We start from the raw sequence: 26,961 nt of genomic DNA, 5'->3' as shown, positions 1-26,961 counted from the left end.
ATAGGGGCGATTGAGACTGCCACACACAACATATTTGAATGTCGATTTACCTTGTCGACTCTTGGAATTGCCATAGTTTTTCGAAAGGACGATAAAAGCTTTGGTGTATTTTTTTATTAGAAAAAATATTGATCTAGTTTTTAAGGAAAAAATGGGACCAAAAACTTGTTGCACTGAGGACAACTAAACACACGCTACTACCTAATGACCATTGACCAACTAGCCTGGCACTGCCATGTCACTTAGTCCACGGCCTTCGTAAGAGTAACTCCAAGAGACTTGTTAATTCCTTCCTAATGGGTAGGAATAGAGATTTTGATAAAAAATATCCTTCAATTGACCCTTTAATTGGTTATCCAAATATAGTTATCTCTATTTCGGATTTTTTGCCAGCCAAAGATAAAAAATAAGAATGATTCTATAGAGTGCAAATAAGATATAAAAACTGTTGGAGAGTGAAAAGATATAGAAAACGATTTATGCAAATGACTTTCCAAATGATGATTTAGAGAGTGAGCTTTAGAAAAACTCTTAGAGATGCTCGAACACCCCTCGCCCAGATCAAATTCCAAGTGCTCATTTAAACAACCTTCTAGTGATGTGTTATTGATAATTCTAGTATTTAGGGGTTGCTGCTGTAGTTGGAGAACGAAAATATAGGACTCATAAATGTAAGGACAGCCCCAAATCCAAGCTAGGGGTCTGATTTTAGGTAGGTTTGAGTCTATCTAGTGAATAAATATGAGGTAGGGTTTGGTTAGGGGCAGGACTATTTGGTTTAGATACACCTGTGATAGAGTCATCCCATAGATAAATACTTGCTCTGGTAGATTTATAGACACACACATATATTAAAAGGTTACACTTTACAGTCTTTGACCACTACTTTAGTCAATAATATAATTATTTTAGTACAAATTTGATATTATTAAATTCATAAGTTATCTAATAATAATAATAATTTTATAATCATAAATAAATAATATAATATAATATAAAATAAATGATGACCATATTTAAATTTAATAAAACCATGTCATATTAGACTATGGTTCTATAAACTAGATCGGAGGGAGTATTCCCCTCCAAATCTAAGACAAACTCGTCCCAAAAATCGGAGGAACACCCTCATGGCCTCGTCCCTTGCCGACAACATTCTTTTTCGTTTCCACGTGCGAGGGTGACCGTGTCAGGTGGAGCCGGTGGGTCCTCGGTGCTAGGCCTCGACTGGCGGCAGCCCAAGGCCACAGGAAACCGGAATGGATCAATCACATCTTTTTTCTCCAAACCCAGTGTTTTTTTTAAGCTTTCTCCAAACCAAATGTTACCTAAAACACTTCAACCATTAGATCACATTAGAAAAAACAAACCTATAAGCTTGATCTCAATTCATACAAGAGCCCACTAAATCCTCAAAAGAGCCCAGCGAAAAAGCCCAATTGTCAATCTTGCTAGCACGCCTCTTGCGTAGAAATGTTGCGAGAGCAAGAGAAGTCCGCACATTCCGCAGAGGCCGCTCCCAGTCCCAGCCTCCAAGTCCCACACTCCCACTCCCAGCTCCCAAATAGGTCGCCTTTTCCCGCCCATTCCCACCCCCGAGATCCCAAAGTACGACAGCAAATTTTCCCAATTTGGCTTCTCCGCTCATCCACCTTAGACGGCAATGGAGGCCGCCGCCGCCGACCTCGTCGCTGTCCTCTCGTCCCCGTCCTCCTACGCCGGCCTCCACTCTCGCTTCTCCGCCTACCTACAGCCCTTCACCCCCTATCTGCCCAGCTCAAACCCTAACCCCAATCCACCGCAGAAGAGGGGGACGAAGGAGAACAAGCAGCCGCCGCCTCCCGACGCGGCCACCCTCCGCCCCCTCGCGAAGCGATTCCTCCCATTTCTCAGCCGCGCGCTCCACCTCCTCCCGCCGCTCGTCCGCGCGAGTCCTGGCTCGGGCGACAAGGGCGGCGAGGCCGCCGCCGAACTGTTTGAGATCTACGGCCTCCTCTTGGACTGCCTGCAGGCCATATCACCCTGCCTCGCGGGGAAGCCCTACTCCATGTTGCTCCATCGCGGCCGCTTCGTCTGCTGCCTCGAGTCGCGCGGCCACCTCGCACGCGCCAATGCGGAGGCTGCCGCTACCCTCGACGCCCTCCGCTCCGCGCTCTCTCCACCCACCACGAGCACCAAGTCGCGACGTGGTGCTGCAAGCGTTGATTCGGTCCTCCTTCCGGACCCTGGCAGTGCTGGGGAGGCTGGCACGGATCCTGAAGTCACCGTACTTGCGGTCGAGCTCACTTCCTGCCTTGCCAATTGTTCCAGCAAGGGCAAGGTGAAGGAACCTGCCCCTTACGAACGACTTCTCAGCCTTTTCAAGCAGCTAAAACCATGGCTTCGGTGAGATTACCAATTTTGTTTTAGGATTCATCAAATAAGAGAGATACTGAGTGGGCTTATCAGGAATTTATGTTTTTGTGTGCAGTATTCTTACTAATGAAGCCAGGAGGAAGTATCTCCCGCTGCTTGTGAATGGCATGAGCCGGTGCACTTTCTTTCTGGTTTCTGAGTCTTCATTTTTCAGTAGTGATCTAGTTCGTGGATTCTGTCGGCACACAGTGCAAGAGTGTGTGAAAGAGGGCATGATCGAGCATTTGCCAGCAGTATGTGTCATTACGAAATTGATTGCCTTATCGATGTTCTGCAAATTGGAGCCTTGGATTGTTTGGTTAATTTTGATACTGTTTTTCCTGGCTGCAGATTGGTCGCAAGATTTGCTCTTCTGTAGACTTCAGTTGGGGAGGGAGCACACAGCTTTTGCTCCACGTGCTTGAAACTGTCATTGATTCTGTTGTACGTGTAAAGGTAATCTCCTGCTACTCATGCTACTGGAAGTCTGTTGTAATTTCTCTACTGTGCACCTTTCAATTGTTATGAGTAGCACTGTTATTCATTACAGGGGCTCTAGGGCTGAATACATACACGTAAAGGTCTATGCAAATATACAAAAACCTCCTCCTTATACAACTAGCAAATACTAGGCATGAAGATATAATCGGTCATTAATCAGGAGTAATATAGATTGGCTTTTGCACATGCGGGACAAATGATATTTTTTTGCTCATAACATTAACGAATTTTGTGCAGGGTATGTATTTGTATGGACACTTAAAATTCAACAGTTACAGTGATTAATGGCAAACACCAAAAGAACATGCAATGAATTGCCAAACTTAAAAACAAAAATGATACATTGCTTGTGCTAAACTAGATGTGTAGGTCATTAGTTTCAAAATTTTGAATATAAGTACGGTTCTGTAGTTTTGGAGATGTGCGAGTGGAGAGATGTGCAGATGTTGTGGAATACTCTGAAATATTAGTTGAGCTTCTGCATAGATTCAACTTGTAAACAATCTTAAGGAGCCCTGTTTTTCACCATCTTGTATACATTGGATTAGACTCCTATGTATAGTTGTTGGATTACTTTGTTCCAACTATACCATATTACAGTACCATGATCTTAGTGTTAGAATTTAGTACTTAATCAGTTATTTTTTATAGTGTTGAGACTTAATTTGGCCTTCATGTACTATAGGGGTGTTGTTTAAGTAATCTTGATTTCCTTCTTTATCTTGTTATATTTTATGATTCCGAATTTCTGATGAGATAGGTCATTGTGTACAGATATAACTGAGTAATATGGTGTAGATTTCTGATGTGCTTATGCATCCCATTTATTAGTTGTATTGAGCTCACCACCTACTTAATGTTCTCTGCTCTTGATCCTATCACACTAATAAGTTCATCAAGATATAAATAACGGCTAATGGGTCTTTTATCGTCAAGAGTTCAAGACATTATTACCTGTTGTATGTAATGTAAACCATTTTCAGGATGATTTACCGAAATCTGTAAATGAGCTTCTGGTATTTGTGGCGTATTTTTGTCGGTTCATTCTTTCTGCCAAACGGGATTTATCTGTTGGCGCATCAGAACTACTTTATAAACAAAGTGGTTATTTCTCTGAGGTACATTGCTGTATTATCTTTTAAGCGCTGAATTCCCATTAAGATACCATGTTGGTGCACATTTGTTTTGATTTGTGTAAATTCATGTGATGTATAGGTTTCCTCTCCTACTGCATCAATGCTTCATCTTTATGCGACTGGGTTATACTTGAATGCCCAGCAGGCAGAAAATGAAATACCACCCTATTTATCTGTGGGTATTCCCAAGGATCAAAAGTACCTACATGCTTTAGAGAAAGCTCTTGGCACATTAGCACGATGGCCACATGATAATACATCTTTGGTCACATACTTGGACTCTTTGGAGTTTATTAGCAAGGTATTATTACAGCAAGTGGATACACTTTGGAAGAACTTCTCTGAAGGAAAACCAACCCATTATTCTGGTAACATGAACTATGTCTTGACAGCATTGCATCAGTTCGTCGATTCCAACTTCGTGTCTTTTAGGTAGGTCCATAAGATAAAGTATTGGCACTGTAATTAGTGAAATGCGAGAACCTTTATTGATGCATGCTTACTGTAGAAGTTATGTCCTTATTGTTTATGGAACAGACAAGGAAGATATATTCACAAGATGTTTTGTCATTTGTGCTGTAACAGCTGTATGCAAATGTCTCAAGGAGACAACGAGAGACGGCATAAACAACATGGAACCTTACTGACAGTCCTTGTATCCGCGATTAAATTTTCCTTTGTTACCAAGAAAGATGTCCAGGTATTCTAGTGTGTTTCCTGTGTTTATGTTAGACTGCTACATTGCCATTGCGCCTAGTGCAATTACAAAATCCCTGGTTATATCATGCTGTTAATATTTATGCCGAGAATTAATATTTTGTTAAGATATAGTGATCAGTAAATCTGCTTGGTTATATACAGTTGCTAGTTGTTGAAAATGGCCGTTGAGTCGCTTGCCGTTTCTAGCTCTGTATCACCATCCTTATTGTCCATTAACACCTTTTGCTTGCATAGTCCAGAAGAGCTTGGGTTTCATCGTCCGTGCCATTTCAAGTAAATGGTTAGCGCCTGAGGAGCTCAAATTCTTGATACCTTCACTTAGCAACATTGGAGTGACACTTCATAACACTGGACATGTTAAAGAGGTATTCCTTCTAAGTTTCCTTTTCTTCTATTTTTTTGGGACAACCCCTTCTGAGCTACCATTGAAGTGAATATTGCTGTCTCTCCTTCAGGCACCAAAGGCTTTAGAACTGTGCTGCCAAACAATATGGGCGCACGTTAGGCTTTCTTACTGTGGACTATCCTCAAGGCCAAAAGGAAACAGCATTTTGATGGATATCATTTTGGATGCATTTGCAAGGATTGCAAAGATGGTTGACACTCTACGTAGATGCGGCACAGAAATAGAAACAACACTTGGGATTGTTGCGAAGAGCTTGTCTGAATTGTTGTCTGACTGCGACAATTCTGAATATTTCAAAGGTTCTTCTATACTGATCAAGGCGTGGGTTAAGGTACTGACTAAAAATAATTCTGCTTTTTTTAAACACTTATTATGTTAGTGTAACTTATATTCTGTTTCTTAAATTATAGGTCGTACACAAAGATTTTGGGGATAATAAGGTGGATGGTGCTCCACTTCTCTATCCCTCTCTTTTGAAAAATCGGTCTCCATGGCCAATTAAGCTGATAGGCTTAATAGTAGAGCAGGTACCATATTTTATTTTGTTTGATTAAATTTGGTGTATCTGTAGTTTTCCGTTGTTGGGGCTAACTACTCTGGGAAAAAAAATATTCTGCAGGAGCTACTAGCATATGGATTAACTGAAGCCCAAAGCACAGAATTCTGCTCTAAAATGCAGATAAGGATCATAGATGTTCTGTTGCATAAAATTTACTGTTCGAAAGAGCATTTTTTGGAGAGATCAAGGGTTCTTGTAAGAAAGGCAGGTGCACTTCGTGCATCTGGAGTGGAAAACATAAAAAGCTGCCTTGAGTCTTTACATGATGCCATATCTTTACTGGTGAGTTTGGATCCCATACTGCCTTTTCTTATTTACAAAGAAAGGGAGTTATAGATTAATGTTTGTTCATCTAACCAGCAAAATATCTCAGAGGATTCATCTGATGCCAGCACTACTGCAAACAATCAATTGGCCATTGCATACTGCTTGTATGCACATTGCGCTCAGGAAGACAATCCTGGTGGGGAGGTAACCGCTTCAAACCCTACCCATGTTAGTGTATAGTGTTCATATAAGCGATACGAACACACTCATGTTTATGTTTAGTATAACATGGTTATGCTTTATCTAATTATGTTTAGTGTCATTATTGTTATTTTGCATAGGTAATATTCGATAATGCTGAGAAAGCACTTAAGTTGTGGTTGAAGATGGGGACTTTCGATCATTCTTCTCCTGACATGGTCTTGCAACCTCCATCACAAATTATTGTACCACTTATTTGTTTTTTGGTTGATCAGTTGTCTATGAAGGTAGGGCCATGATATATCTTCAGTTTATTAAGTTGGATGAGATGCAATTGCTTTCCTTTAGCAACATAATCATGCATGTTTACTCTGCCATCTCAGGGCCGTTTTGAGCTTCAGTTTAAGTTGTGCAAGGTTATGATAGTGATATGGAAGCAAGAAAAATTACCCCTTGAAAAGTTGTTGTCCTTGCTGGTGACCAATGGGCGCCTTAATCATGCATGCTGTTATCTCCCACTGGATGAGCGATTTCTTTCTATTGCCGCAGAGCATCTTGATGTACATAGCCACCATATTAATTTTTGGATAAAAGGTTTCGAAGGAGACAATCCTTCTCTCTCTATGTTTCTTCAGAGGATGTTGCCTAGTGACTTATTTATTCCTCAATCATGTAAGCACCCCTTTGGAAAGCAGCTCAGTTTTGATGACGTCAGCAAAGCTGCCTCATCTCTGGTTTCTGAAGTAAGTTCTGTTAGTTGCATTGCATCAAATTAGTAACCATGATCTCTTATTCTCTCTCAAATTATTGTATTGTATTTTGCAGGTTACATCTAATGACCAATCAATCTTTCTAGCTAGCTGTTTATACTATGACTTGTCAGAAAGACTTTTTTCACGCGGACAACTTTTCCAGGTAGCTACGCTTTCTCGCTTTCAACACTTTAGCTTTGATGTTTAATTCCTGCAAAACATTGGTGCACAATCTTCAGTTCACATGATGACATGAACTGCTTCTAGATTTTGTAGTTGGGCAATACTGTAGCTTTTGTGTAAGTAAGCACATCAAATGTTTTGTTTTTACAGGCCTTTTCATATGGAAAAGAAGCCCTCAATTTGCGTAAAAAGCTCCTAAAAAAGAAGTTCAAACTCAAATCGGGCATATCTGGGAATATGGAAAGCCAACCTTGCGGGCAGGACTTTTCTCTTGAAGTGCGTGGCCCAACAGTAGTTGAGTTTTGGCCAGATTCCAGCAGATCAGCCAGCATGAGAGATTCTTTCCTTACTCCATGGAGTGTACTTAGATACTACCTTGAGAGCACCTTACAGGTATTGTGAAACTGTAGCATAAGGTAATTTAATACATAGAGAAGTATGCTACTGGAACCAATTGAATGGGGGCTGGAATTGTATATTACCACAACTACGGGCAGCAGTATAATGACTTCTTTATGCATGATTCTCACTAAATTATGTTTACAGGTCGCTATGATGTACGAATTGATTGGCAATGGTGCTGAAGCAGAAGTTCTCTTACGGACAGGAAAAGAGATATCAAATTTCCATGGTTTTTCAGTTTTCTGTATTGTTTTTACATCATTTCTAGGTATATATATAATTATATATATTCTATTTCCATGGTTTATCAGTTTTCTGTATAGTTTTACACCGTTTCTAGGAAAACATAATTCTTGATCATCTGTTCCTTCTATCTCACAATCCTTGGAATTTGTTCAGGTCAACTATACCGTAAGCGACAGCTATGGGATGAAGCGGAGAGTGAGTTTAATCATGCCCGAGATCTTCTTGTGAAAAATGATGCAATCATTTCATGTAAAATCTGCAAGTTAAATTTGGAGATATCAGTTGACGTGCAAGTTGGTGACCTGTCTTGGAGTCTATTTGAAATTTTTTTCCAGAAACAGTCGACAGCTGATTTGTCTAATGCTTTAGGCATGTACCGATGTGCAATAGAGAAATTGAACAGCACTGACTTGGAATATTTTAATGGGTCCAATGGTAGACATAAAACTGGTTGTCTTGTGTGCAGCCAAGACTGTAGAATACCGATCAAACATGAAGCTTATACTTGTCGGAAAGAACCCGCAACTTCAAATGACGGATTGTTATCTCCATGTAGTGTTTGCATGGCAATACAAGTTCGAAGAAAAAGATCAGGGAATGCTGAAGCTGGTCCACCATTAGATGCTAAAGCTAAGAGGCCATCCAGAAATTCATCACGTTTAGCCAAGGAACAGAATATAGAGACTGTTGCGAAGATTAGAACTCGCTCTAGTAAGCGTAATGCACATATGAAAACTGAAAAGGTTTTAACTGAGCTAAATAGTAAAAATAACATATCTTGGAGTGATGAATTGGCTGCAGATATTTTGGTTTCTGGTGAAGCAGAGTGTTTTCCTGATGGCATTAATCACAGCAAAGATGACTTATGCAATATGTTTGGTTGTTGGAGCTGCCTTTTGGTTAAATCCTTGAATTCGGAGTGCATTCAGAGTCTTTTGCAGCTGAGATTGGACTGTGTTCGCCGCCGCTACCTTGTGCCACTTCTATTAAAAACAGGTACTTTCTTCTTAGTTTATCTTTCTGTGTTCTGTTTCTGGGCTTGAAGACGAGACATGCAATCATTGGCTTGACATTAGTTATGTAGGATAAAATGTTTGCAGAATAGTTATTATACTTAATGTATGGGTGTACCTTGAGACTCATTGATTTATTTGTATATTTTGCACATTTATTCAAGTAAGATGAAAAATTGATAGCTAACATTTCACTACATATTAGTAGGTTCTGGTTAATATTTTTTTTCCACAACAGTAAAACCGAATTTCATTACTGGGAAGCAACAAAATTACGAGTTTAACAAGTTTTGCAACGTGTTTGCGACCAAGACTTTACTTTCCCACATCTCTGAACACCCAGCGTTCAGCCAGTTAATATTAGTCTTTTTTATACTAAAATCATAGTTAATAAAATAGCTGCAGTATGAATTTACAATGTACCCTGGAGATCTAACTAGTTTGTCTGAAAAATGTTAAAAATCAGCAGTTTTTGGTTGGAGGAGGGAGATGTGAGTTTGGAAGGTCAAGTAGTGCCTAAGAAGGATATCTTTCGGTATCTGGGATCGATGCTACAGAGGGATGGAGATATTGATGCGGACGTTAGCCATAGAATCAAAGCAGGGTGGATCAAGTGGTGACAAGCTTCTGCCATTCTCTGTGACAAGAGGGTACCACAAAAGCTAAAAGGCAAGTTCTATAGAACGGCGATTAGACTGGCTATGTTGTATGGAGCAGAATGTTGGCCTACAAAGATTCGACATGTTCAACAACTGAGTGTTGCAGAAATGTGTATGTTGCAATGGATTTGCGGTCACACAAGAATGGATCGAGTTCGGAACGATGATATACGTGATCGCCTAGAGGTAGCACCAATTGAAGAAAAGCTTGTTCAACATCGGTTGAGGTGGTTTAGCCATGTCCAAAGGAGACCTCCAGAGGCACCAGCGCATTGTGGAGTCCTAAGCCAAGCTAATAATATGAGGAGAGGTAGAGGAAGACCGAAATTAACGTGGGGGAGGCAATAAAAAGAGATTTGAAAGCTTGGGATATACCTAGAGATCTATGTTTGAATAGAAGTACTTGGAAAGCAGCTATTGAAGTGCCTGAACCGTGACTTGGGGCTCTTGGTGGGTTTCAACTCTAGCCTACCCCAATTTGCTTGGGACTGAAAGGCTATGTTGTTGTTGTTGCTGCTGCTAAATAGTACCAACCTCTGTCCCAAATTACAAGTCTTTTTGGTTTTTCTAGGTACATAGCTTTTGTTATGCACCTAGATATACAATATGTCTAGATACATAAGAAAAGTCGTGTATCTAGAAAAATCAAAATGACCTATACATTGGAATGGAGGGAGTATGTTGGATTTGCACAAAAGTTGCTTACCAATGAAAGTCACATGAATATTGTAATAGCATGGGTTTTCAGGTTGGCATGCTATTGTGACTTGGTTTAACTTTAACACCAAAATAGTAGGGTATTGGTGTAAATAACAATTAGAGAACTGTAAAATATTGCTGGGGAAATCTTGGTTAATTCATTACATCATCGTGTGAATTTCAGATAGTTAATGCGATAAGCAGCTGGTCCTCTATTCTCTCAAATAACCACATGTTATTTAAAGTCTATTTAGTATCATAAAACATCTGTACATTTTTGTATATATTAGGTCAAACTTAAAATTGATTGAGTCCTCGAAGTGCGAGATGTGCGCTTATTTTGGGATGGAGGGAGTATGTAGTATCATTGCTTCACAGGCAGCGGCGGGCTATTATATTATTCCCACAAGCTAATGGAAATATATGTTAATCTACACTTGTGTTGTAAGAACCTTCCGTCTTGTTATGAATACCAATGGAGGACCTTGTGATGCTGCAAAATGTGTTGGGCCATGTGATTATTATTATTATTATTATTATTATTATTATGATGCTGGATACTTGCATGTGATCCTGCTTAAAAAGTTTGATCAAATTCCTGTAATCGAGCTATCTGTTGGTTCAGCTACGTTTTCCCCCTTTCTTGCAGTTAGAGCTTTGGGATCTCACAGTGGCCATTATGAGGATCATGAAGTTCATAGTGTCTATTGGAAGTGCATATCACTTTTGTTCTTCAGATCCCTTCCAGAGGGTTGCTGTAGGACTTATGGGCCTTATTTAATTGAACTAATCATGGATGGGAGCATTGGCGACTTTCTTCATTTAGAGTGTGCAGAAATACTGTGCAGTATGAGCTTCTTCTTGCTAAAAATCTCCCTTTCTGAACAATCAAGGTTTGTTTCATCAAGTGCCCATTACGCAACATGCATATATGACATTCTGGTTGTAGCAATTCATGATTCTTGCTAAATTGTCGCTCATTTCATCATACTTTTCTGCAGGGACATCTGCTGCAGCTTCTTTAGTGTAAAAATGGCTGACGTTGTTCCCTGGCTGCTTAAAGCTTTTGTTCTATCCAGAGAGAGTCCCTCACTTGTTCAGGAGGTTTGTTGAGTCATGTTATCTTGTGCAATTGTTTTGTGGACTACCTATAGGTGTGATCGGTTGCTTGCATTAGACCTTGTGCAGCACAAACCAAGCCAGCATAAATGGACGCAATGTTTTGGTGTTTTGTTGTCCTGCACAAGCAAGCTGTGTTTGGTTATTTGCATTGTGTTGCATGCAGCCACCTCCATGTTCTAGTAGAGGTCTCATGTTTCTAGTAGAGGCAGGGGCAGTGAGAGTATTTCATTTTTGTGTGCCCCATTGACTTGTGCAAACCTGCATTACCTAATACAACCAAGTATGGCATACTACCTAATGCTGCATTGGACCTGCTTTGAGCACTGCGCAAGCCTGCATATGGGCCTCTGCGGTCATCCAAACACAAGCCTGCATAAGAACCTCTTTGAGGGCAACCAAACACAACACAAGCCTGCATCAAAACCTCTGCGCGCGACCATACACTGGCAAACTGCATTGCACAAACCTAGATACAGGCTAATGCAAGCAGCCAAACAGATCCATAATGCTTAGTGAACATGTACTCATTCTATTGTCTGTTAAACAGTCAGGTTATCATTTTCTTTAATCATTAGCTATATGCTTGCTTTACTGCTCCGGGGTTCGGTCTTAAAATCTGAATTGCCCATTGTAGGTTTCCAAGTTACTTGCGTGCATATTCTTGATATCAACTGCAGATCCCTCAATTCAGTCGCCTTTGGGTTCTTATAAAGGATCTCATTCTCTGAATCATTGGGCCGCATACTTTCATCAATTTTCTGTAGGAACTTATCTCAATTGTCGTTACTTTGCTAGCTTACAAGCATTGCCCGAGGAAAAAGTTCCAAAGGTTTGTACCTTAGCAAGTTAAGAGCCGGATTAGAACAGTTCCTATTCTGTATCTTTTATTTGTATCTGCTCACGTTTTCAGGGCACCCATGAAGATTTCAGAAATGAGACGGATGACGATGTTTCAGAATTTCTCAGGTTCAAAACTTTATGTAGCAGCTGAACTCGTGATAATTTTGCATTTGAAAATGTGTAGTAAAACTAAAATCTGAATTTCTTTATCAGGTTTTCGTCAGTGGACATAAAACATATCGAGAACCATATGACAGAATTTTTCCAAAAACTTCCTGATGTACCAGTTCTGTGTATTAGTATGCTTGGAGGTGATTATGTTAATGCCCTTTTGAAATTTCTTCGGCATCCTCCCTTCTTTCCTGCTTGGATGTTGCTTTCAAGGTTTGAGCCAGCAAGCATGTCTACTACATTGCTTCTTCCAGTTGATGCTATTTCAGGTGTGTAGATTACATATTGTGATTGCATACACCATACAGATCCATAGCTAAACCTAATCTTGGATCTTTTATATTTTTATTTACTTATCTTTGCTTAACAGAAATGCAGTTTGAAGATTCCTTCAAAGATTTGGGCAATCCAATCAGAGTGTCAGATAACTGGCGGTGCCCTTGGGGCTATGGAATTACAGACCATGTGGCCCCAATTTTTAAAAATATACTTGCGGAGAATTTTATGTCCCTCTCTGGCGCAACCTTTACTACAAATGATGTAAAAGCAGATCATGTCAGGTGGTGGGAGCATAGAAAGCAGCTCAACAATTACCTTGCTAACACACTGAAGTAAGATTACCTATGCATATCAAAGTTTAAATTGGTTCATTTGTTGGAATTTGGTGGTGTCAACACAAGATAATGTTTCTTTTCATGATATCATTTTCATTCTTTTGAACAGAGACATTGAAGATTCTTGGTTTGGACCCTGGAAATGCCTTCTGTTGGGCCATCGATTATCTGATGAACACATTGAAGCTGCCTTATCAAGTATTATCACTGATCTGGATACAAAATTCGAATTTGAAGCCAATCCAGTGCTCATCAGGGCTATCCTTGGTGGTGCTGTGTCAGTGGATGAAGTACAAGAATGTTTCCTCCAACTCATTTTGTATAAAGGTTACTTTGGAAGGGGAGGGTGCTGTGGGGAAGATAGGCTTAGAGCTTTCTCTTCCTGCCAAATGGATGATGAATCTTTGAAGACACTCAAATGTTTAATAACAGATGCAGTATATGAGCTGCCTCAGCCAGCCAATAGACATCCAGTTATTTTAGTTCTTGACATCAATGTTCAGGTGAGCAGCAAGATAGCTTGACTGTTACCTATTTCCTATGTGATTTAATAATTTTACAAGCAGTTGTCTTCTTGATACTTTTCATCTGGATTGTAAGTCTAGAACTCTGGATGGAATTGTTACTTGACTAATGCTGTTATATTCAGTTTACTTTGGTGGTATCTGGTAGATCACTAGACGCTGTGAGATGGTCTGTTTGAATGGCTACAATTTGCACTGTAAATGTCCCAGTCAAATTAGCACCTAGTGCTGCTAGGCAATTGCTAACTTATTGCTTCCTTTGTATTATAGATGTCTTGCACTCTTTGTGCTGTTTATTTAGCACTTTTATGTCAGTAACAACCATGTATGTAGCATGCACCATTACTACATCTTCAGTGACCTCACCTGCTTCAATTATTAACTGCAGATGCTTCCTTGGGAAAACTTGCCTGTACTAAGGAATCAAGAAATTTATCGCATGCCATCAATGGGTAGCATCTTTTTAGCATTATCTCGAACCCATAATCACTACAAAGATGGCACAGTTTCTCCTTTTCCTGTCATAAATCCTTCCGATACATTTTATCTGTTGAATCCTAGTGGTGACCTGAGCAGCACACAGGAAGAATTTGATCAGTTATTCAGAAACTACGAGTGGAAGGTAAACACATGGCTTGCCAAAACTTAATTGGTAATTATATTTGAAAAAATTGGCTCCTTTCTCCAAACTAATTATCTCTTGTCAAAATTTCTTTCACTGGATGCTCAGATGAGAATTTGAAAAAAAAAGTTTTGTTCAAAGTAAAAATTTGACATGTAGTATACGTGTCTTATGAAATGTGTGTATGGTGTACAGAAGTTTTGTTGATGTAGTATACGTGTCTTTTGAAATATGTATGTGGTTTATATTTAACTTTGTTAAGAATATATCCTGGCTAACTATAGCCTTAATTGGGGAATGATTCTGCACTCCACGTACAGACAATACATATTTGTATACTGATTCTATCTTGCAATAGTTAGCCCCTAGACTAGTGGAAATGATCTCCCTGATTCTTTCTATAGCTGTATAAGCTGCCTGCACCTATATGCACCGCTAGAATCAATGGAGAATCCATCGGGTTTTCTATCCAAACCGTTTGCATTAAAATTGAGGGGTTTTTTCCACTACGGATGAGCCGAATTTCATTACTTGAGAGCAACGAAATTACAATAGTCTGTAACAGAACCAAAAACCTGCACCTGACAAAAACGCAGCCACATTGAAGCGAGCACACAGGGCTCTTCCGGTGCGTAGTGGAATCCTAAGCCAGGATAGTAACGTGAAGAGAGGCAGATGAAGACTGAAGTTGACTTGGGTAGAGGCAAATAAAAGGAGACTTGAAAGGATGGAATATACCCAAAGACTTAGCCTTAGATAGGAGTGCTTGGAAAACAGCTATTCACGTGCCTGAACCTTGATTGCTTTTGCTGGGTTTCAACTCTAGCCTACCCCAACTTGTTTGGGACTTAAAGGCTTTGTTGTTGTTGTTGTTGTTGTTGTTGTGTTTTCATTGTCCTTGTTAAGGATGCATAATGCAGTTTCCTCTCTCCTGGAGTGAGCTGGGTCTGCTGGGCCATCCTTTAGTTCTGTTGTTTTCTCAAGAGAAACCTCTTTATTTTTTTTGCTTTTGCTTTTCTTATATAAATATTTTTCCACAATATGGGCTTCCCCTACTGTTTTCGCTAAAAAAGGACACATCTTCCTTTTCATTTGCATGTTAGAGGGTAAATTCACATTACACTATCATAACTACTCCCTCCATTCCAAATTATAAGATGTTTTGGCTTTTATAGATATGTAGCTTTTGCTATGCAGTATGCACTTAGTGTCTAGATACATAGTAAAAACTATATATCTAAAAAAGCCATAACATCTTATTGTTTGGAATGGAAAGAGTATTAACAATGCAATAAATATAAGTATATAACTATGAACAATGTAATGATGCTGTGTAGGGAATGGCTGGGAGTTCTCCAAAGGCTGACGAGCTGGTCTTGGCCTTGACAAATCATGACCTTTTCCTGTACTTCGGGCATGGAAGTGGTATGTCCTATACGTATAATATATATATATATATATATATATATATATATATATATATATATATATATATATATATATATATATATATATATTTTTTTTTTTTTTTTTTTTTTTTTTTTTTTTTTTTTTTTTGTGTGTGTGTTCGACATTTGCCTTGGTAGTAGTTATTTGAAGTTTCATTCCCTTGGTTCTAGGTGTAGCTGATGGTTCATATTAGTTGTTTAGAATTGATTTATTTTCCTCCCTATTTGTAGCTTGATGCATCACAGCTAGTTTCTTTTTTGACTGTGATAGTGCAGGCCACATCACTAATCTACTAGTACCAGCATAGCCCTAGGTTAAGTTCTTTTAGGTTAAATGCCCTGATCCCAGCTTTTATCAAAAATCTTTCGTCACCATGGAGTAAACATGATAAGGATCGACTAAGGTAATACTCCCTCCGTTCCAAATTATAAGACGTCTTGGCATTTCTAAATACATAACTTTTGCTACACACTTAGATATGCACTATGTCTAGATACATGGTAAAAGAAATGTATCTAGAAAAGCCAAAACGTCTTATAATTTGGAACGGAGGGAGTAGTAGATGGATAGCAAGAAGAAACTGCTAGTCGCCCTCCCTCTGGAGGCTCTGACTCTGACTGCTTTTAGGTTTCTTCTTCCTTAATCCTAGAGCTTGCCATATGCCTTTCTTTTAAAAGCTGGCTCCTAAGAAACAGAGCTAACAGATTCAACTAAATGATCTTATCTGACCAATCAATACTAATCTAATCTAATCTAATCTAATCTTCACATGTTTCCTTGTCGGACATATCTAATTTGTTGCATTGATGTGTAGCTGTTGCTTGGCCTTGAGCTGCTGAACCCATGGCCCCCAGGCCCAGTCCATAACAAAAGTAGACTGTTTAGTTTGTGGTTTTGGGCTATATGACATGCTGGCTGCACTAGCATACTGGCAATGACATAACTGGGAACTATCCTGCTTGTGCTAGAGCTAAGAACTTTCTGAAGTGTCTAATGTCATTGAGGACCAATCTTTTATGTAGCTATTAATATTAATTAATATGAATCAGCACAAGTAATTCCTAAGTCTGTATTGTTCATATACCCCTTATTGTAAATGTGGACAATGACAACAATGGCTGGTTGATAACTAGTCTGCGATCTAATTAACCCGAAAACTGCTGCAGGAACTCAGTATGTTTCTGGGAAGGAAATTGAGAAGGTCGATAACTGTGCAGCTGCTCTTCTTATGGGATGTAGCAGTGGAACACTTCATTGCAAAGGGAGTTATGCTCCTCAAGGGGCCCCGTTATCGTATTTGTTTGCTGGTTCCCCTGCTATCATTGCAAATCTTTGGGATGTTTCAGATAAGGATATTGATCGGTTTAGTAAAGCTTTGCTTAATTCATGGTTGCAAGACGACATTCTAAATGACAACAATTGCTCAAAATGTTGCCAGCTAACACAGAAATTTAAGTCCCTGAGTATTGCTTCCAAGGACAAAGGTAGAACAAGACAAGGCACACAAGGGAAGAAGCTACAAAAAAATAAATCATAGTACCAAGTGCTGCAGCTGCAGGCAGACGCGAATAGCTTCATATTTAAGTGAAGCTAGGCAGGCTTGCAGGCTTCCATTTCTGATTGGCGCATCTCCTGTGTGTTACGGCGTGCCTACAATCATTAGGAAGTCTGATTCTACCAAGAGATGTGATGACCTAAAGTGTGGCAGTCTCGGCCACTATTGATAGTGTGATGATCTTTGGTGTTGATGGAGGTGGCATGAAAGTGCGCCAGCTCAAATGTGCTGACTAATTTATGCTGTTGTATTGTACCCAATAGAAGGGCGGGCCTGGTGCAAGCAGTAGAGTCTTACCGTCTGTGATCGAAAGGTCCCGGGTTCGAGTCGCGGTCTCCTCGCATTGCACAGGCGAGGGTAAGGCTTGTCACTGACACCCTTCCCCAAATCCCCGTACAGAGCGGGAGCTCTCTGCACTGGGTATTGTACCCAATACTTAGATGTGTGGTCAAAGGTCATGCTGGACGACCTGCTGTGGACGTGGATCTATGGTATTCCAGAGCTGTCTTAGCTACTGTATATAGAAGTAAATGTTCTGTAAAATTATGCTGTACAAAACTGTAATGTTATGTCACTGGAACATCAGTTAGAGAGTGTATGTTGAGGCTATTAATTTTAATTGTATAATGTTACTTCTACAGTTTGGGTTTGGCCCTGTTCGGCTCGCTGAATCTTGACTGAAATTAGCTGAAAAACACTGTTCTGGCTGAATTGTTGTGAGAGAAAAATATTGTTCCGGCTGAAAAAACAAACCGAATAAGCTGAATATGGGGTAAGCTGAACGGATGGGGCGGCTTTGTTGTTGTTGTTACTACTTCAGTTTGGTAGCGGTACTATGCTAAATTCTACTGGAAGTTTGGTAGCGGTGCAGGTTTGGTGATAGTATACAGCCAAAGCTGATTTGTGAAGGCCTACTGCCTGTGTAACGTGGAAACCGATTAATTAGAAAACATATTCCGATCGTTCAAAAAAAGAAAAAATTATGCGACTTGCTGAGTTGGCACACAATTGTTTTTGAGAAGTTCATCCGAAAATGACAAGGTGCATGAACATGCATGCTTTTTATGTAAGCACAGGCTAAATCACAAACTAAATACTAGGGTTGGCCCCATTTAAAACACGAACGACGACGGAAGAGGAGCGACCACACCTGTGTCGAATGTTATCAGTACAGTAATTAATTAGTATGTCCTCCGTTTGGTGGTTTTGAATTTTCATAAGTCAAACATGATAATAAGAATGCACTATGAAGATTATATAAAATTAATACTCCCTCTGTCCCCCTTTGTGAGTCGTTTTAGAGTGCCCCCGAGCTGTCCAGATTCACTCGGTATTTAATGCACCTGTACACCGTTTATGTTAGATTCAGATACCTTTTCGCTGCACAAGAACAGAGCTAAAACGACAACATATCCGGACGGAGGGAGTATGTTGTAGGCGTTGCTATACTTTTTTATAAACCTTTAAATTAGATATGTTTTACTTAAGACTATCTCCAACAACAACACCCAAAATACAAGACATATTCGTCCTTTGGGTAGCGCTACAGAAAAAAAGTTTAATACCTATTCGATATTTTCTCCAACAAGATCCAAAAGAGAATCCTTTCTACAAATGAGTTTTCAGAAGAGAGGATACTCATATTTGGGTTGTGTCTCTCAGACAACCCAAAATAGGTCTCCCATATAGGTAGTCTGATAAAGACTGCTTTTGGATCTCTCGCTACCTATTTTGGGTTTGGGTCTCCTTATTGGAGACGGTCTAAGACAAATCTAATACGACCTCCAACAAATGCTGTAACTAAATCAGTAGACAGAAATAGAGACTACACAAACCGCAAGAGATGGATGCGGTGTTTTCCTTTTCAACAAAGAATGTGAGATAACATACATTGATGGCAAACAATGAGCTGATGTTAACATAACTACTTGGTACATGATCATGAACAAGTAAATTGAGGCCGGAATTGATGAATGCCAGGCACCAGGGAAGCATTTCTGTATGTACTCCTATGGCGGTTAAACCCCACCTGGCCACCTGTCCTCTCAATTAGCACCTAAAAATAATCTTCCACGGTTCCTGCGCCGGCGACGGCGCCTCCTCTCTGGTCTGAGCACATCAGTGCTTCTGCCTCCGGCCACAACCATATCATTCTCATCCTCCCCTTCCAAAGGGTAAGAGTATGGTGTGGTTCCATTGGCACCACTGCTCACCACATAATTGTCCTCGGCATGGTCAGATGCACCGGTCGCATTCTGAAACCTTTGGTTTTGATGATGTTGAGCAACTTGGCGCATAATAAATAGTAGCATCCTACGAGTGTTTTCTGTCCCACGGCCATCATCAACATCAGCATCACTGTCAACATCCTCCAAGTCCACTCCATCCTCCAAGTCTAGCACATAATCACCAAGAACAACGGCTCTGCCCATTGTTGCAGTGATGGTACTGAGCGCATCTTGCCGCTCCCTTTCAATCTCGAGCAATCTCCATTTTTGCTCAAGGACAGGATCAACTTCCCTTGGCTTTGCAAGAGGGTGTTCCATCTTGACATGCTTGCGGAGCTCCTTGTAGGTCCCCACAAATGAGCAACCATCCTGCATGCATGTTCTCCTTTTTCCATTGAGGTAGCTTCGAGCTGGTTCTACCACTGTCCACCCTTTCACCTTGCCACGGCACAATGGACATGCAAGGTCAATGGACTCAGTTTTTTCTGCAGTCAATGGCGCTGAGTCCAGATTAGTGCCAACGCTATTTGCAGGAACTTCCTCAAGCAATGCCCCCTTGGTGTAGGCTTTCTTGAACTGATCCAAGCAATTAGAGTGGCGGTAGCTAGTTCCACACATGTAAGGACGACAGCCCTTATCGTGGGATGAACAGAGGATGAGCACAGCGTTATGTGGGTATTCCATGCACACAGAGCAATTGGCATCTTCCCAGTCCATCTTTTGCAAGGCTGGCAACGCTTGCTTCCGGTTGGATTTTTTCATCGCCTTTGCCTTCCATCGGTATGAAGGAATGGGATGGGTGGACTTGAGCTGACGAGCCACATGCTTCCTAGCTCTCGCACTTCTTGCCATTTTCTCAGAAATCTGTCATAAATGGGCATGGTTACATTCTTTGCGAGGAAGAGTAAATTTATGAAATGTCATGTAAGATCATGCCACAGATTCCTTAACATACATCATTCAAGATATGGCAAGCAACAGAAAAAAGCAACCCTTAAAGAGTATGCACAGAAAATGCCTGTGACACCATTGCGCCACCACGCGAGGACTAAATACACATGTGTATGTATATATATCTAATGCATTCACAAGTTGTCAACTGGAACACATTTTCTTATGTAAGTAAATCTAGCTGCATATTGCAAGACATAACCAAAGAAGATTTACTTAGGTTCCAGTTTTACAAAATAAGTATTGAAATGAGATCATTTCCACCAGATTCTCACGATGTAAACAAAATAAATTGACTCTCCCTGGGAAGGGCAAGGATATGAGACACCAAGTACCAAATTACCAGCAAAATGAAGCTTTGCCCCTACAAGACCTTTCGCTCTCCTTGGAGAAGCTGATGGAACTTCAGTCCAGAATGGAGAATAAAAGCAAGGCAGGAGAGGTTATATATAGACTTTATGGGATCCAGAACTGGCCGGGCAGGCAGAAAAAGAAGGAAGCAGGTGGATCAACCAAAGGCATTAAATAATCATATCAATGGAGCATGTTAGATGTGATCTACATTGCCAATTAAATAAAGTCTCACATGGAGCACCTCATGCCTGATCTCAGATCTGTCAGATTAGAAGGGAAAACAACAACAGATGAGTTTTTAATTAAAGGAATCAAATGATTCTGCACTTGAGCCAATGATTCCACCCTTTTGAGAAATGCTAAGTTACCAGTGCAAGGAAAGAATTTGAAGCAAAGCTAGCTTCTATACTTTTCCTCTTGGTCCTCCCTTGTCCAGTACAGATCGCTAGCACTAGCACATGGATGGGCCTTGGCAAAGGATTCCCTTTGCCACAGTTTGGTCCAAAATCAACCAGTCTGAAGCCAATCTTGTTGCGAAAGGATACACCTTTTCCTAATTAAAATCACCTTACTTATCCACTCAACAATGTACTAAGAACTAAGCGTCAGCTCTTTGCCTGGGCCTTAGGCAAGGAATCATGTGTACACATGTGAGATTAGCAATTGACACAGCAACGAAATGGATCTTCATTGCTTCCTGAGGCACAGGTGTCCTAAACTACACGCAAATGATAAATTGTATGAAGAATAAACAGGCCAAGATAATGCTTTATTAGATCAGAACTGCTTGGCTATCTTCATCAGGATAAAGCCTAAAAACTAGATACTAATTCATAACCACAAGCGCCTAAACTTCGACTGGAGCGGCAAAATTTCCACGGAAAGGATCAATTCTGGTGCGCCCATGCGAGATCCCTAGCCCGACTGTTCCCAATTCCACCAGGAAAATTCGGGAACTCAAGTTTGGCGCAAGGCGCAGGCCGTCCCTCAAGTGTGTGACACAACACAAGCAACCAACGAAACAGCGCCCGAATCACAAGGGGAACACCCCAAATTTCATCGAAGGCAAGCCAGTTCCTGCCCACCCACGGCCAAAAACACGGCCAGGATCCAAACGAAGAGCCTTATCCCAACATTCCAGCAGGACCCCAGTACCAAACCGAACCGCCGAATTCATCGCAAGCATGGTATGGCAGGCAGGCAAACCAGAGGCGCCCAGATCAGATGCAGGGCCCGTAACCTAGACAGAGGCGGGCGCAGACGGGGCGCCGGATCCGGCGGTGGTCGCGAGGGAGGAGGCTGGTGACGACGGGCGGACGGACGGGCGGAGTGAGAGACGCAGACGACGGACGGACGCAACAGAGGAAAGAAAGGGAAGGAGGCGACGCGAGTTAAAGGGCGCAGATATCCCTCGCTGCTCATCAGGATTCAGGAGAGAGAAATAGAAAAATAGGAGAGAGAAAACGAAAAGATTTCAGCCTGGGACCCCACATGGCTAGAGAGCCTGCAGAGTGGGGGCCACGTCTCGTGGACGCCGAACAGTTGCGGTTGGTGGGTGTGGCGGGTACTTCGCGTCGCGGTTACGCTCGTCGCGGGGAGGGGGGCGAGATCCGCGTGGGAGCGGTCCATGGACCGATGGCTTACATCATGGTGGGCGGTGACACTGCGTCGCGGGGCCCGGACTGTGGACTGCGCCATGTATCGAGCGCCGGGGGCCGGTAGTGGGCTGGTGTCTGGTGGGTGACGGAAACCGCCGGAGTCTCGAGTCGGGACTCGCGGCGTTTACCGCACAGGTGTACGTACGCCGCCGGGGCTGCTCCTCGTCTGCAGTCTGCAGAATATTCCGTCCTCTGGTTTTCGCCGGGGCCGGCCCTAAAATTTTGGGTCCCCAATTCCACTCGGCCACAGTGATTTCTGGGAGATGGAACGAAGGGACGGTGGATGGAGAGCTGCGAAATTCTTGGCAAGCAGCGTGACGAAATGTGGGGCGGATAAGGTTGGATTGGGCTTGCTCATCTCTGGAATGGGACCCGGCCAATGAAATGCATGGCGCACAGGCAGTGCACGATGACTCCGGACGAGAGAATTTGCAAGCGCATCAGCGTCACAGCCATTCCGCACCGAAACTAAAACATTTGAACCTCTCCTATATAAAAAAAACATTAATTGAACCTCCCCAGCCGCACGGCGTTGATTGGTTGGTTGGGGCTGGGAATCTGAGGGTTGGAATGGAAAGAGGGTCTGGTGGCAGATCCACTGATCTCGCGTGTGGTGGTCTTTCCCTGCCAGCGCTTCCTCTAAGGACTGGTTTAGTTAACGAAATAGTACTGTAGTACTTTCGTTGTTATTTGATAATTAGTGTCCAATATAGTCTAATTGAGCTTAAAAGATTCGTCTCGTGAATTTCGTCTAACTGTGTATTGATGTTTATTTTTTATTTATATTTAATGCTTCATTACATGCGTCAAAAGATTTGATGTGACGGAGAATCTTGAAAATTTTTTAGAACTAAACACTACCTAATTCCATTCCGTGCGTGGTCCGATCCCCAAAATTCAACTCATTCTACTTATTTTTTCTTTGAGAATTCTTTTCCTATATATATATATATATATATATATATATATATATTATATATATATATATATATATATATATATACACACACACACACACACAAAAACAAAAACTTTGCTGGTCTATGATTTCATATTATGCATGGCTCGCACCCTATATATGATGTCTAATTATCTAATAAGATCACATGGCTCACGGCTACATATAGCTGCCTATTAGGATTTTATTAGGCAGCTAGGCATATATGCAGAGCCATGTGCTATGCTGCCCATGACCTGATATGGAATAGTGCTACGCATGTGAGCCTATGTCCATTTCACAAGACCGTAAGCACATGAGAGCTATGAAGTTCATGATTACCGTAGCTAAAAAAGTTCTCAATTTGCTCGTTACACTCCTACAAGACAATAATGACCGAACAAAAAAAAATACCCAATGACCAAAATCATTCTTACCTTATTACTAACAAAATAACCGAGGGGTTTCGTTTCTAGTCCACCAAAATAACCAAGATTACCATTGATATACTATGGGAGTCCCATTAAGCAAAACAACCAACCCAATACAAGCTAGTACTTCATCCTACTTATCCTAGTTGGTGGCTAGCTCTCTCCTTCTTAGAGTCTTAGTCAGCATGCATTCCCCCAACCCACACAAAAACCCTAGGCCCTAGCCACTAACGACAGCTGTTCTAATCCTATGCACCACAGGCACTCTGACAACAACAATTGCTTCTTCCTGTCTTTTGTTTCTACCCTAGCTCATCCATGCCAGACAACTTGAGGCATCCACACCCAAATAGGTGGGGTGGCCAGCACCTGAGATCGTGAACTAATGAGGGGGATATGGCACCATTTTACAACTACACGTTTCTCCTAATATTTAAACTTCATTTATAAGTTAACCATTGATTTTAATTGTGAACCAATTAACGATTTGCAACACCTTGTTATTTTTTAGCATTTTGCAACAAATTAGGTAAAAGACACGACAAAAGTGTACCACTTTGGAGACTCGAGAAAATCAAGGAATTTTGAGGCTACCTACAACACACCCAAGTCGGAGCCAATTAGGGCAAGGAAGGCCTGGCACCAAAACATCATGGCTTGCCATTGTGCCGTTGTGTGAGGACATCAACCTTGGGTTATCCACCACGACACACATATCGGGGCCCCTTGTACATATATAGGGTGGGCAAGGGTGTGAAAAAACAGATTACGGGCCAATACTCAGGGTATCTCCAGTGACTTGATACACAAGGCATAGGTAAACATTATCCCAGATATCATGGAGATCTCGTTGCAAGTGACTTGGAAACATATATATGTAAAGTCAATTAAGGGCACCATTGTGACCTTGTAACCATGAGCTTCTAGGCCCTTAGGTAGGTGGTTTCGGCGGTTAGTGACAATTTTTCTTTTGTGATTAACTTGAGTGTTTTGGAGAAACATGTTAGTCTTAGGTCACAAGGCATGAAGATGACGAAGTGTCCTCAAGCATTGATGAAGAGCAAGTTGAGACAACTTGGCCTGTGGGGGTGGCTAGTGTAGGATTAGAGGATCAAAGTGTTTAAAGCTGGGCCAGATGAAGACATCCCCAATAGTTGTTGACGAGATGACCAAAATAACTCAAGATTGAAGAAAGAGATTAATCAAGAAGTCAAGTGAAGCAATTGCAAACTCAAGGTTAAGTGGATTGTGGAGGAGTAAGTATTGCACCTGAAGACCTTTCAAGAGAGTTAGGGTTGCCACTAAGGGGATTCGAGTGTTGTGCAAAGATTCGATCCAAGTGATTCATTCAGCTGTGCTGGTGGTACAATCTTGAAGAACACTGGTTTTAGGGAGCTTGGTTATGGTACAATGCAAGAGAATCCAAAGGTAACAAGTTTCACCTCAATCATAGTTCGTTTGAAGAGTTAAAGGTGAACCAAAAGAAGTGCACACAACTAAACGGTCTGGCACAATGGAAAAGCGGAACCACCAAACAAAGGTGCAGTAGTCTGGTCAATACTCTGGTTCGAAGAGTACTATTGAAGTAAAGCAACAAATAGTCTGGCTGGTGAGGAATGTTTGTACCAGACATTGGGTACATAGTGACAGGCCAAGTTTTGCTAGTATTGTTGGAATGAACTAACCAGATGGTTTTTAGCAGGTGTTTATGTGAGCACCGAACAACTGGCACAAAGATGTTGACGGTTGAAGTTGATTGTGCAAATGATCTTAAGGGACAGTTTGGCATGAGTGCATTATGGGCACCGGACAATGACATTTGCTAGCCTTTGGGTGGTGTCAGAACTATCCATTGTAGGTGTACTATGCAAATGAATGCACCGGCTTGTCTCTCCAATGCATGTGGACTATCGGGTCAAGCTATTTCTTAGGTGCCTATTGGAGCATTTTTGGCCTTGTTTGCCAACAACTCTCTCCTATGGTTTGGGATATTAGGGGTCTTCCTGTTTGCCTTTACCATTGAGTTTAGTGGAGGGGACTATGGAGCTTAAGGAGAGAGAAATGTTATGATCAAGTGTGATATGTAGTGGTTAGGGCCATGTGTTGGCATGAGGACACACATATATGAGAGTTGATCCACTTTCATAGATGCGAGGCAGGACATGAGAGCTAAAGTTTGCAAGCCAGAGCACTTGAGATCATATATATGTGATCTTCTAATGAAGGCGATGGCCTAATGGTGGTGATCCTCCAAGGATGATATGGAGTGGTGCCATATCGATGCAGGAGGAACGAGGAGCCCCCTCTCTCAGAGTCTAGGTGGAGGTTGGAAGTGAGACTTAGTGACTCATAGATCATTTTGTTTGTGATCCAACACTGTGATCGTATCAGATGGTAGGTGTGTCCATTGTAAGACTTGGTGACTCACAACATTATCTTTGGTTGGGGTGATTGGGTCTAGTCCAACACTGAGACTGGAAATCTGGAATAGTCAGGTGGGCTTAGGAGACTACGTTAGAATCAACATTGCCTTTGGTCCACTACAGAGATAGGACCTTCTATGACGTTACATTAAGGTCGTAGAACTATGAATTTTGTCATGTTTCACAGTTTACGACACCACGTGTGACGAAAATGCATCGTCACCTATTCCCTGTAGCTAAAGGTGTTTGTGACAAAACTGATATTATCATCGTAACTTTTGCGACGATCATACTTGAGTCATTGATTTACGACGCTCAATTATTCGTCGTTACTAAGCAAAGAAAATGTCATGAACCATTGACCATGGATGTCTATGCAGGTGCCAGTAGGATAATAAAATGTCATAAAATATTAGCCATATAACATGGTAATTAAATATTGTAGCCGACTATATATATTGCAGCAAACAAAATCAGTTTATAGCCAACAAGCAAATTGAAAATGGCCACATTCATTACACCACTTGGCAAATCAGATCCATTAATAGTTGCATGTCTAAGTAATTCTCATGTCAAACTCAACCAAAAATACATGAACCTCACATATCAGTCAATAACTAAGTACTAGGTCCAACATGTAGCAAAATAATCGCCATGAAATTTATCTAAGTGATGCACCAACTCTTGTACACATGTTGCTGCAGCAGTAGTGTTCTCTTGGAGGCCATTGACTTGAGGCCAACATTTCGAAGAAATTTATTTGATAGTAAAACATGAGCAACGACTTCTACAAGAGTCTTTGGTTATTCCCCATCTGGTCAAACTGAGCCATGATAGCTTTATTTGAGCCTAACATGACAAAAAAATAGTTTGGGTGAGTAGCTAAAATGGGTTGCACAAGGTAGCTAAGTAAGTAGTAATAATAAAGAGCATATTCATCTCAG

At 41.2% G+C, this 26,961-nt stretch overlaps 2 protein-coding genes across 3 annotated transcripts; one reads left to right on the top strand and one right to left on the bottom strand.

Moving 5' to 3' along the window:
• The first annotated feature begins 1,617 nt into the window (after window positions 1–1,617).
• On the top strand, window positions 1,618–17,673 carry LOC136474977 (separase-like). The gene is given in 28 exon segments (XM_066472535.1): window positions 1,618–2,385; window positions 2,471–2,648; window positions 2,746–2,850; window positions 3,879–4,013; window positions 4,111–4,463; window positions 4,617–4,731; window positions 4,991–5,116; window positions 5,207–5,488; window positions 5,568–5,684; window positions 5,777–5,998; window positions 6,077–6,187; window positions 6,325–6,471; window positions 6,568–6,927; window positions 7,010–7,099; window positions 7,270–7,512; window positions 7,666–7,789; window positions 7,921–8,763; window positions 10,788–11,031; window positions 11,140–11,242; window positions 11,895–12,089; window positions 12,171–12,226; window positions 12,314–12,540; window positions 12,642–12,882; window positions 12,995–13,388; window positions 13,798–14,031; window positions 15,369–15,456; window positions 16,647–17,001; window positions 17,003–17,673. Coding segments are annotated over 28 exon segments (6,612 nt in total). The 5' UTR covers window positions 1,618–1,663; the 3' UTR covers window positions 17,205–17,673.
• A 1,122-nt stretch (window positions 17,674–18,795) lies between these two features.
• Window positions 18,796–21,898, bottom strand: LOC136474976 (uncharacterized). Of its 2 annotated transcripts, none has more exons than XM_066472533.1 (2): window positions 21,809–21,898; window positions 18,796–20,127 (listed from the first exon to the last, which is right to left on the bottom strand). In XM_066472533.1, the coding sequence occupies exon 2, from the start codon at window positions 20,113–20,115 to the stop codon at window positions 19,081–19,083; it is 1,035 nt and encodes a 344-aa protein (XP_066328630.1). In that variant the 5' UTR covers window positions 20,116–20,127; window positions 21,809–21,898; the 3' UTR covers window positions 18,796–19,080. The 2 variants fall into 2 exon arrangements, with proteins under 2 accessions (XP_066328630.1, XP_066328631.1); XM_066472534.1 differs by lacking the exon at window positions 21,809–21,898 and adding an exon at window positions 20,558–21,346.
• Between the last annotated feature and the right edge of the window lie 5,063 nt (window positions 21,899–26,961).

The sequence above is a fragment of the Miscanthus floridulus genome, chromosome 8 (assembly GCF_019320115.1).
Source record: "Miscanthus floridulus cultivar M001 chromosome 8, ASM1932011v1, whole genome shotgun sequence".
Lineage (NCBI taxonomy): Eukaryota > Viridiplantae > Streptophyta > Magnoliopsida > Poales > Poaceae > Miscanthus > Miscanthus floridulus.
This window is presented reverse-complemented; position numbering and strand designations above follow the sequence as displayed.

Coding starts and splice junctions, on each gene's coding strand:
- LOC136474976 (XM_066472533.1), bottom strand. CDS start 20,115: ATGGCAAGAAGTGCGAGAGCTAGGAAGCATGTGGCTCGTCAGCTCAAG.